This window comes from Halyomorpha halys, unplaced genomic scaffold, assembly GCF_000696795.3.
Source record: "Halyomorpha halys isolate HHAL.00 unplaced genomic scaffold, Hhal_1.1 Scaffold54.1, whole genome shotgun sequence".
Taxonomy (NCBI): Eukaryota; Metazoa; Arthropoda; class Insecta; order Hemiptera; family Pentatomidae; genus Halyomorpha; species Halyomorpha halys.
Genome location: NW_027108734.1, coordinates 589859 through 602906, shown reverse-complemented (window position 1 = coordinate 602906; position 13048 = coordinate 589859). Strand labels below are relative to the sequence as shown.

At 30.2% G+C, this 13048-nt stretch overlaps 2 protein-coding genes across 2 annotated transcripts in view; one reads left to right on the top strand and one right to left on the bottom strand.

The window, feature by feature from the left end:
• The window catches only part of LOC106692372 (elongation factor-like GTPase 1), a 422109-nt gene that overhangs the window by 279174 nt on the left and 129887 nt on the right, over positions 1-13048 (bottom strand). The gene's annotated exons all lie outside the window — the stretch shown is intronic.
• Positions 1-13048, top strand: part of dsx-c73A (doublesex cognate 73A) — a 153670-nt gene that overhangs the window by 34937 nt on the left and 105685 nt on the right. The window contains exon 2 of the mRNA XM_014438288.2: positions 2686-2867. Within this exon, the coding sequence (XP_014293774.1) occupies positions 2709-2867 (159 nt within the window). The 5' untranslated portion in view covers positions 2686-2708. The remainder of the gene's footprint in view (positions 1-2685; positions 2868-13048) is intronic.

Sequence of the window (13048 nt, the reverse complement as noted above, 5' to 3'; positions counted from 1 at the left end):
ATATCATATGTCATTATGATCAAATTTACTGGTTGTATTTTTTTATACAGTTGTAAATATCAACAAATAAATAAAATAAAAAAAAAAAAAAATTTATAGTTCTTCGAACAATATGTCTGAGTTTGAAAAACTTTATTTCAGAAATCATAGGACGTACAGATGTCTGTTAGCACTCAACTTAAAGCTAGTTAAATTTACTATAAAATAGTTTATAACGTTTCTTTTTTTAAGATTAGTAGGTTTTATGATATTTGACAAAATAAATTCACAAACTGTAAATTTCTAGTTTTTCGTATAAAATGTTTGATTTTTGAAAAAAATATATCTCTAGATCCATAAGACACCCACAGAAATTTAGTGATATTGCAAAGGCAATGCGAAAATATCTTTACACTAAAAAATTGGATAGAAGGAAATATTACTTTAAAAATTGAACACTATCAGATTTTGGCGCCCGAGCAACACTACCATTTGGGTCTCACTAGAGCCGACTCCATTCACAATAGAAGAGTTAATTAGTTAATTTGAAAATTCATAAGGAATTTCGAATTTTTGCGGGATCAAACGTTTTCACACTTAAATTGAGTATTCTCGCTCTCAACGGAAAATCGACCGCATCAATACCAAGTCAAAATTGTCGTTAAAATATGGCGTTACCGTTTATTTTTCATGGTACTTTGTTTTTCTAATTTCTTTACACAATGACAGACTGCGGTAAATTTTCCGCAGTGATCGGCAACATTTGAAGAATCGAGATTATTTCTTCATAACACTCCTCGATTTCCAAGCTTCGGAACCAACAAACTTTCTTTTTACCACCTATTTTGCTAGGATATGAGGTAAGCGAAAACCTGGATTTTAAATCCTTAATAATGAATAGTGTATATCAGGGAAGGAGCAATATTTTTTCGAAAAACTTTCTTTTAGATTCCCCTAGGATGTCCCAATGCTTGACAATAATTATATTAATAATAACTTTCTTTTTCCTAAGAGTCAATCGCGATTGTGCGGAGACCACCAAGATGGTTGACAGACTATGAGGTGGAAGAACAGTCTTAAAAGGTAGTTACTTGGAACTAGTACCTGGTAGCCCGGAGCAGAGCCGGCAGTTACACGGAGGAGGAGTCACGAACTCCTGCTTTCCGCAGTACCTCATCCCCTGAAGAAATAGTTAGCTGGTCGTGCCGCCCTTCTCTGTCCTATCGGCTCTTTCATTTTTTTATTTATCGAGCCTCTATGGTCTGCTCAATGGTAATCCTTCCCTCATTGTCAAGTCTTCCTTCATTAACAATGTAAGGATAGTCCGCATCATCACGACTCTATCACAATAAACCAGCATTTAAATTATCCATTATCCGACTTATTGTAAATGGTAGGATTCGAAAGAGATAACGGACGCAATGAACGAGATATGCACCAAGTATTTCTCTTTTTTTATGATTTTAGAGAAATGAAATGTTGTCAGATTAATAATCTTATAATTAATTCTGTCATTAAATACGTACAAATTCCCTACGCCTTCAACACCCAGTCAGTAAATGAACCCAGATTACTTGAGTGATACTAGCTAATACACAAATAAGGTTCTAGACTTCCGTTCTTAATACTTCATGGACCTAGATTCGAACAGCCTTTTCTTTTACGCATGGTAAAGATCCGAGCAGGTCAGGATACTGCTCAACGAATCCATGTTCTAGGGCCGTTATAATAGGATGAAAACTCGACCCTCCCAATCTGATTAAAATAGGTTGGTTACCTGTAGAACCAAAATCTGATCTAACTCAAAAGTTTTTTTTAAATATTTATTTATTGCTATTTACAACTGTAAATTATAATACATTTAGTAAATCTGATCTCAGTTAAATTGGAGTGTTACAGGCGTGTAGAAAAACTCCCCATTGGCAGGACTCTAAATACGTTTTACGTGGCCATCTTCTTTTCATACGCCTCGGAGGATTGTCGGGAATGGAAGAGGAGGCAAGGTTATAAACTAGTGGGTTTGGGAGGCTAAGGAGTTTAGAATGGAAGGAGTGATATTTACTTCGGGCTAGATCGGTTACATGTGGAACATTAAGGTCTTTAAGTATGATCTTATTTTTGAACAAAGTAAAGGAGCATTGACAATTTTACGAAGGATTTTGGATTGCAGTTAGTCAAAAGTAGAAATATTTTACTGTCACGAAATCATTTATAAATGATGGAATATCTCGGAAATTAAAAAAATTAAACTATTATAATAATGGTTCATTATATCGATGGCTTACTTTATAGAGGTGCTAAGTACATTTCCACGAATCTAACAAACTATACAATAAAATGTTATCTCTTTGTAATTTTCTTTTGTAAATTACAACTTGTCATTAAATTTTTTGATTGAACTGATTGAAATAAATTCTGAAAATTTGAATTTTTTTTTTACTTAAACCAAAATAATATGTCTACGGAAAATTCTGAGTAAAAGTTTACAAAAGTAATGTAAAAAAATAAAATAAAATTTAGGTCAGTTCTATTTACCGTTAATTACATGTAATGGAAAATAATAAGGTCTAGATGGCATTGTTACATTAAATTGAAGGAGTTCTCTCATTTAGCGATTTCTTCACAATTCACTATCAACCCATCTATATTTATAATACACTTATATTTTAATTCTCATTAATACATATGACTATCATTTGTTGACAGGTGCCGAGCATTTAGTGGTTGAAATGTGGCGGTTGTTCGTGGTTCTAGGATGTTGGGCAGGTCTGAGCAGGGCAGACCTCACCGAGTTGGAACAGAGTATCATCCGGGACCCCATGTCCATCAGCTACTACCCCAGCCGGAGGGAGAGGCCGCCTCCTTCGTCGTCCAAGGCTGAGCAAGAGGTAAGTCGATTCAACCCCTAACTTAAGTACTAGCAAAGATGAACATGCCAGACCAACAAGGAAAACAAGCAAATATATCATGATTTTTCAATTCAAACCTTACACCTGTACAGGCATATTTATACAATATTAAGCAACAGCAGTACTAAATTCATGAAAATACTTCTTTAAAATAGTTATAAATAATTAATAATTATGAATATAACAAAATATTTCAATATATCATTCGTTCCGAACCCGCCTGCAAGAATAAGAACTCTGTGGATCACTAAGACTTTTCTCCAGGAACTCAGTTTGCAAAAAGTGCATTTTGAGGCATCTTCGTAGCATTTTTTTACCTGCTAAGTTAAGCCAACACCAATTCCAAACACGAGGAAAGCTAATCAATAGATGTAAATATGTTTCCTGACCCTGCGTCTCCCAGCTGTCGGTAAAAGTAAGACAGTAAAATAAATATACGATTATCAAATTTTTATGATGCACTACAAATATATACTATTAATATCTATATCAGTGTTGTTTAAAACTATATTGCACTTCTAAAATGTCATCACGTCGATGCTTTTTTTTTCTAAAAAATTAAGTTTTTTAACTTAGAATTGAAAAAAAAAAATAATTCATACTTTTTAATAGGAAAGAAAAAAATACACCGGTTGATTTCACTTTCTGGAAGTTTAAACAATTCTAGTTCGTTTCCAATTTTTCTTTATCTATGTGAAGAAGTTTACATTGACCCTTACTTAGAAAACTTTCAATATTATTAAATATCAATATTTTCATTTCTATATTATAGAACGATTTCCTTAAGCACATTCTATTTCTCCCTAAACCTAAGAAATCCAAAATATTAAAATTTCATTTTCAGAATCAGTGCTACTGTTAAGTAAACCATTACATGTCCTCCTTAAATGAGGATAGAATTATTTTAAAATACATCTAACTTCCTTATCACCATAAAAATATACAATAAAGACTAAAGATAAGACATAGGCTGGAATTAATGTTCAATAAGAACTATTGTTTTATTTATTTGATTTTAAGTAAATGACTTTAGTTTTATTTTTTTGTCTTAATGTTAGCTGATATTTACAGCCAAATTAGGAAATAAAAATAAGTAAAATGTAATTCGTTTGATCTAAGTTCCTTTTTCAATCCCTATTGTTTAATAAGAACCAATAAAATTTGTTTATACAATTTAATTTATATTTTTTAAACGAAATTATGTAATATAATATTTTTATTACATTAAATTCCGAAGGCTTTCGTTGAATTGCTTGATAAAAGCCTTTATGAGCTTTGTTAAGCCGATACAAAAATCATATTCATATATGAATATGGAGATTGTTTTAATTATTATTTCATATTCCTTATTTGTGGGATATTTTGAGATATACTCATGAACTCAGTTTTTCATTTATATCATAGCAAAGGGCAATTCGGGCATTCCTAAAAAAATTAAAAAACCTTAACATTTTTTAATATTATAATATCCTAGTTTAGGACTTATCAAAGATCAAATAAGCCCCACTTTTCGGGTAACAAAAGATAATTGAGGGAGTAACTGGCTTTTATAATGCCTGAGAAAAAACAAGGCGGCTAGAGAATGTAATCATCATATCCAACCCAGCTGAAGAGTATTTAAAAAGAACCGACTGCGGAAACTTACAGTACTAAGAGTAGCCATAAAATAACATAATTGAAGACCGTTAGGAGAAGAGAACTTTCTCACAGGGAGACTTGTGGATACATACCAGGGTACTTGAGATCTATCCAAATCGGAATCAAGTCCTGTCGAGATCTACAAGATCGTATCATTAGCATAAGTTAAGTCCTCATGAAGTACTAATACGACTTTACAAGTACTTGAACCCCGGTTGCAACATCAGTTCTAAAACTACTATGGCGTCAAACTTATTTGGTTATATATAAACCTCTGACATTTCTTAATCGAAAAAAAAATTAAGATTAAAATTCCTATTTTTTTAACTATAAAATTATTGTTTTATTTACAAATTTGTCTGTTATTCGTTTAAAAAAAGCATACAATAATAAACGAAACTATCGATTAATATTTAGATAAATGATTAATGCGTAAGAGTTCTGCTATTCCTATCTCGTCCACTTATTCTATTTTGGCCCAGTCTGCGAGGTAGGTGAAGGCAAACCCAAAATCACAAGTAAAGCCCGGATTACAATGTTATGCAGGAGTCATGATCAATGATTTAATATATCAAAATTAATAATATATTACAATATTACTATATTACAACATTTTTTGAGTCATATTGTACGATTTTGATTTTTAATGCAAAAAATTGCACTTTTCAGTCTAAATTAGACTGTTGAGGCCAACATATGGATAACCATTTAGAAAATAAACATGGGCAAGACATTATGCAAAATTTCTTCATAAAGGATTATTAACTTTGTTTTGTTAATAATATAGCTTTTAATTATTTTTTATTTAAGTTTTATTTACAACTGGATATAATTAATAGAATCGAACTATGCCTAAAACATACGTAATTAATTAAAACAAAAAACGAAGTGTGCTATTATCTCGCAACGAGATCATACGTCAGAACTTAGTGCAACTTATTCACTGTCGGGTATTATCTCACATCTTCAGCAGTTTCTGAATCATTTTCTAGTTTGAAGCCATTTGCAGATAAGACATTTTATAATTTCATTTGAATTCAAGTTTTCTGTTAAAAAGTATGTTTGATACATTATCATAACTTCATTAATTGTCTATAAATTTTACCACTATAACATTCATATTTATTTTCTTTAGGTTATGATGTAGTCTTATGATATAAGGTTCTTTAGATTATGATATTTTGATCTTTAGAGCAATTTCGTTTATTTTTTCCTTTTGTTTTAGTAAATAAATATAATTAAGATAAATATATATATTTTTTTATGTGTGCCTAAAGGGAAATCCTCAATTGCGAGTGACCTACGGTACCCACTTAACGCTTTAACAAAATTTCTCATATTATACACATGAGGGTGTACATAAGCCAAGATTTTTTAAATTTATTTTATAGATTAGAAAAGAAAAATATTAGCTAAAATAAAAACATTGTTAAACTGTAAAAGTGTCTCATTCAGAGCAAAAAAAATCCAATTCTTAAAATAGTATTAATTAGTAAAGCGGTGTTGGGTGATAATAAAAAATATCTGTAGCAATTAAATCTCATTTTTTATTGTTTTTAACATGGATTCTCAATCCCTTTATTATTCCGTCTGACTTAGTAAAAATGAAAATTAAAATCTGTACCGTAGTTTTTATATATGTTTTGGTTTTATTTCAAGTGTTATTCGAAATTTTTCTTTTATGCAAACAAGGCTAGTTTATTTATATTAGTTTATTATTATTAATCCATATATTAATAAAATAAATAAATGATTTTTGAATAATAAACAGGATTTTGAGTTTTTATTACACGAATATCTGGTTTCTACCTGGAAGGAATTAACATTTGACGTATAAGACCAAGAAACAAATCGTGTAGACAGGCATTCTGGACAAATGTACCACCACTTCCAGTGTAAAAAAAAACACTATTGTGTCAGGGCAAAAAAATAACCATTTTCTTTCTTATTCCCTTTGAAGACTAAAAATGGTCCTCCGTAGTTCTTCCAAGGTGACCTTACAGAGGTGGAAGACCACTCCGGAAGAACTAGCGAAGAAGATATGAATAAAGAAAGTTGGAGATTATTCACTGAATGAACTCGACCGTTAGCAGAGCCACGCACATGCATATGCTAATAGTTGCCCGGTCTGTATTAGCAGCTGATTTACACGGAACTATTGCGGGTGAGGGCAGTTCCTGTTCAAGATGCTGGTACAGGAAATTCAAGTTGGCCTCCTTAAGGAGTAAACAAACTTTTAATGAATATTCCTTGCATATAACAAAATAAAATAAATAAGGAATTCAAATAAAAAATCAATTAAAGTAAAATTTAAGACACCTACATGAATGATAATTTATCCGTTATAGAGAGGCTTCTGTTAAGAAAGGGTTAATATAAAAACAAGAAAAAAATTAAATTAAGCTGCGATACCTGGTATGTTAAAAAACAATATATATCAAGGCATGGTTCCATGGACGTATCGTCAAAACTATAATTTTTTGGGACACATGCATTAGTAGAATTTTTTTTTAAATAGGTGGATAGTACGTCCAATTATCGGATCATACAGGGGTTTAATGTGACTAATTAAGAAATAATTGGCACCATAGTTTCAGACAAAAACCTCAAATTTCAAGTGAGGGATCTTTTTTTTATATACTAGGGGTATTCATGATCTTTAGCTTAACATGTTAAAGCGTGTTAAATGGAGAAAACTTATATTAAATGGAGAAATATTTCCTTCTTTTACTATATTAAGACAATATAACATTGACCATGGTTGAGAGTTTGTTACTAGGTCTGTTAAATAGAGAATGGCGTTATGCAACAGACCAGCTGAGCTCGTCACCATTTTATTTATTGTGTTAGGTTACTTGCTCGTTGTTTGTGTTCTGATTGTGTTAGTATTGTTTAGGATGTTTTTAAAACTAATAAAGCAATAGATGACAATAATAATAATGTAATGACAGTTGTCAATTAGCTCATCTTGATTCTCAGCCCAAGTTAAAATATCAACAAGGCACTCATCAGCAAAACTTTTACACTACTTCTACTTTTCACTCAATTTAGGCATAATGCAATAAATTACTTTAATTAAAACTTATAAGTAAACAATATTATGGACTTTTGGAAGGAAAGGATATAAAACAAGTTGCTCAGAAAATCTGCTAAGATCTCTTATGCATTTAATATGACTTTAAATAGGGCTGCTCACAATCCTATACTATCTAAACATTTTAGATTTAACATAACATCATGAATACCCTTACTGTTACCAGAATTGAGAGCTCCAGTGCAAAGCTTTCCTCTTGCAAGGTAGAATGCGTTGCTAAATTATTATTTTTGGGTTAGAATGTTAATTTAATAAGAACAAAAATATTAAACTTGAGTAAAAATAAAGTGGACAAAAGATTTATACTGTCTTTATAATAAAAAATAGGGAAAAACTGAAATATGTGCCTTGGGCAATATGTTATAGAAATGTCTGTATCTGACCTCCTGAGAAAGCGGAGATATGTACTACTGAGCAGACTGAGTTCTAGACGTAAAATATACATGACGAACGTGTGGCTTACCCAGATCCAAACTATGTACTGATAAGAGCTTTGTTGGGGATCTGTTGTATAAAAAATTCAGGCTCAGTATTATAGCAACGTTTAAAAGTAGCGACTGCCGGCCGTTTACGTAAAATACATCGCGGGCGCACACAAAAACACATTTTTTGCATTAGAAAATATATCTTATATAATAAAAAATAAATCAAATTCCAACATGACTGATAAATTAACAGAGTAAATAAAACGAATACATTTTTTTTTTATGTTGCTTATCATACACCGAATGCTATGTGTAAACACATATTGTATACTCTATGCAAACGGTTCCCAAGCTTTGATTCGCCATGGACGAAAAAAATTTCCCGGTACTTTGGTCAAGCTAAAAATAAATTAAAATATCAGCATTATTAACCCTAAAGCCGTTCAATATATAGGAAAAGACGAATAATTAGTGAAAAGTAAACTCTGAACTGTTTCAATTTTTCAAAGAGGGATTTGCTTTGGGAATCGCTGCTCTATGCAAGCACTGAATGCAGACCAATAAATAAGTGTTTTTTAGTACAGTCTATACTTGTCAATTCTGAAATCGTGAATTTTCGGATTATTTTATGAATTTCATCCGTTATGAGGAACTAAAATTGTGCCCGTATTAGGAGTGAAGGGGTTCCATAATTGAAGGATTCAAATGCATCAACTTAACACCTAAGAAAGTCTGTTACAATGCAGTTTCCGTTACGAGAATTTTCACTGCATCACTGCATATACTCTTTCTTAGAAATAGGACATACGCCTCCTTACTCTTTATTAAAATCTGCCACTTTATTACCTCTCAAAAACACAGCAGGTGTTTAAGAAACCAAGTCACCCAGTTTTTACTAATGAAAGCTTTTCGAGATTATGCGCATACAAAACGACAAGATTGTTGCTAAAAATGGAAGTGGGTAAAAGAGGAAGACACGCAATGGTTTAAATGTTAATTTTTCATTAACCGGATTGCGGCAGTAATTAGAGTAAAGATTAAACTGACCTACACACAGGGATTTTTTTCCGACCAAGACTTAACACTTTTACACAACGAAATTCCATTCTTTTTCACTTTCCTATCACAATTAGGACTATACAAAAAAAAATTGATAAATAGTTTTCAAAGGCATTATATATAGTATCGGTATACAATAAATTTATACAAAATTATATAATATAATATTATTAAAATTAATAATAAAAATAACTTACAATATCTCAATGACTAGTCCACCGTAGCTTCCATGATTTATAATAAGTGAATTTAATAAAAAGGAAAAATTTTCCAGAAAAATCATAATTGGTTCTGAACCGATAATTATTTGTTGAAATAAGATCTCAAACCGAAAATTAAATGAATAGTGGAAATAATAAAATAGGTACGTAGTAAGGTGTTTTATTTTTTACGTTAAGGCACAAAATTATTATTACAGTGCAAATTAGCAAACAAAGAATAAAAAAAAATTAATGAAATTCAAATTATCGTGTAAATCTGTTTTGCGAATTAAATAGTGGATTTACTTAGTGCCTATCTACAACAATAATTTTACACAAAAATAATTATAACTTTTTGTATAAATCGCAAATATGTAAAAAAAAAAGAAATTTCCCTAAAAGCTACTTGAAAAATACACAAAATAATCCTAGAGGTTTTTTTTAAAATCTCTAATTGTATGTGAACAGTTGTTCTACAGAATGAGATTCGATTCAATGCCATAAAAATTAATGTAATTTGTTTAAAGACTTACTTTAAATATAGAAACAAATTAATACGATTTTTTTTTTATTATTAAAATTTTATTTATTTCATCCTAGTATTTTACTTACACATTTCGTTAATTACATATTTTTTTCTCACTTTTCATAACTTAATTTTTAATAATTTAATTTTTTACATATATTTATTAACTATACATTTATATGTTTCTTTTTTTTTTCTCTTACAATCTTTCCTCAATCTTCTTACAATATTTAGACTATACATTTCCCTTTAATAATATTTATTTATCCAATATTTTCTAATTATTCTATAATTCCTTTTATTCAATGGGGTTATGTTGTTTTAGCCCCGATGAAGGTCTGAAGTTTCGGCCGAAACGTAGGTATTAATAGATCTTTACTGACCAAACTCCCAACCTTCTCCTCATTAACATAATTATTTTTGTGTGACATTTTTATTGTAGGTAGGCACTGAAAAGGCACTGTTCAATTCGCAAAAAAAGTTGACACTACTTTTTGAATTACTGCAATTGCATGTTTAAAAATGGACATTTTGTGGATTTTCATTTAATTCCGACCTCGACCTTTTATCTTATATAGTACATGGGCTATACCGTTACTTTTTTTTTTTATTATAAAATATGGAATAGACCGAATAATAATAATTCAGAAATGTAAAATACGATATGATTGGGGATGAAAGAAGCTCTAAGTTGCCGAGACACCGTGCAATGCTTGCGGTCACAGCTCATTATCAACGGACAGTGGAAGCAGTTAAGGCATTCCTACAGGCGCTACAAGACCTGGCGGAACTAGTCACCATCCAGGAGTCACAGAACCAGGAAACATTTCTACTCACCTGGAACAGAAAGGAATTGCCATTACCAAAAGAGGATACCACCGCTGCCCGTACTCACCGCATTCTGTACCACTAATGAGAAAGAGAAAAAGTCACGTCTTTATTGCTTCTGTTCTCTTCAGGGCTGAGGATAGTAAAAGGGAGAAAGGGTTGTTAGGGTAATAGGGCTGTAAAACTTTATTGTGGAGCGTAGGAGGCAATGGAGTGATTGTTCTCATCAGTGGTATAATATTAATGGTTGGAACGGGCAGAGTAACAAGAATCGAAACATAAATCTAATTATAATTAGGAATTAAATCATATATTATGTATTAATTTTTTGTTTGACAAGGAGTAAATTAAGTACAAACACACATATATTTTGATCTATATCTATCAACTTTGTTTATTTTTCTCCGATGTTTCGGACCTCACGCAATTATCTAGAAGACACTTAAATATGGACATTATTTACTTAAAATTCACTCAACATATAACGCTGTATTTCTATGAACATATCTTACTATTGATTTGTCCAAGTAATTTTTTTCTATTGCACTAGAGTAATAATTATAACATAGTCATTTACCATTATTATAAAATTATTTGCTGAATTACCTAAGTTACTTATCTTTAAAAACAAATATATTTATCAATTATAATCACACAGTTTCTTTTATTAATTTTCTAAAAATAGTTATATACTAGCAATTTTATATATTCTTATTGCATCAACTTAACTTTTGAAAATTAAGTATTCTGAATTTAATAAATGATAATCTATTTTTTTATTAATATTATAATAAACATAAGTCAATAATATTTGTAAGAATCAAAACATTTCATGTTTTTCTGTTCAGGTTACTCAAAATTTCTAACATTATTTTTTTTGTATTTATTGACCTTTTATATGAATTAATTGATATTTTTTATTTAATATATCATTTGAAATAGTAGATAACTATTTTTAGAAAATTATTAAAATAAACTGTGTAATATTAATTGATAAATATGTGTTTAAAGATAAGTGACTTGGGAATTTTATCTCGCAATAGATAGAAAAAAAGTAATAACTTGGACTAATCAATTGTAAAGTACATTAGTAGAAATACTGTGTTATGTGTTTAGTAAATTGGAAGTAATTAATAAGAATATTTTAGGTCGGAATAGTTTAGAACTGAGAGACGAAACGTCGCAGAAAATAAAATATTTATAAATCTGCACCACTTTCCACTTGCTTAACGAAAAATACAATCAAAGGTTCTTTCTCTTTGGAAAATTAATTGAAAAGTTTTATTTTTTCTAAAATAGAGTACCTTTAATTTTATTTTTGGTTAAGTTAGTGGAAATGTACTTAGCACTAATGTGAAGTAAATCATCTATACATACAATAAAAAATATATAAAGTTACAATATATTTACTTGTCACATAAATTATAGTTTACAGACCTCGAAGCCGAAACGTAAATCGACAGAAGTTATTTCAAATATTTTTTGAAGGGCTGAGGGCTTTTGTAGGTCCAATTAAAATCACATAGAATTTTTCAGTGTTAATTACACATTTTATTTCTGTTTCTAACCCAAAGTTTCTCAGAAAATAAGTTCCCTAACCCTAAAATAAGTGTCCCCAAATTTTGGCGCCCGAACCCCCTAGGCCACTAGATTTAATACGGTCCTAAGAGACCCTCGTCTGAATGTGCTCAGCTCGCATAGCTTTTAGGTGCATCAGTAATGTAATTTAATTTATATGGTTAAAATATCGAATTATCGTAGAATATATAGCCGTGTAGTTTAAAGTAATAACAATTCTATGTTATAGTGTAATGATCTACCGTTACCTACTTCACGGTTATATATTACACGGTATGAAAGATTTCACGCACTGTGTTCCGGTTGATTTCTGGACCCATAGGTGTTTATATGTCTGCACAATGGTCCAATAGCATCACATTAAACGGAAAAAATCTAACATTCAATATGTTTAGAAGATTGTAAGCCATTCCAAACTATATAATAACTAAACAATAAGTATAATTTTTGTCATTGGTCAAATTATACTTCATTATTTTTACTATTACTGATGAAATTTATTATTTAAATGAAATTCAGCTTCACTTTTTGTACAAGACAAGTAATACGAGACATAAATATTGATCCATTTGATTTTTTTCTGTTTTTAATGCAAACCCCATATAAATTGAGTCACCCAGTAAAAAGAAGAATAACTTAAAAATCGTTTATATAAATTAATAAATTATTTATTTGACCTAACCCTCCCCCCTACCAATGAAAATTATAGTACTTAATTTTAAAGAATCAGAGATTAATTTAACAAAGAATATGAAGCTAGGTAAAAGCTATACGAAGAAAAGAAAATGGAGAAGGCAATAAAAGAACTTTCT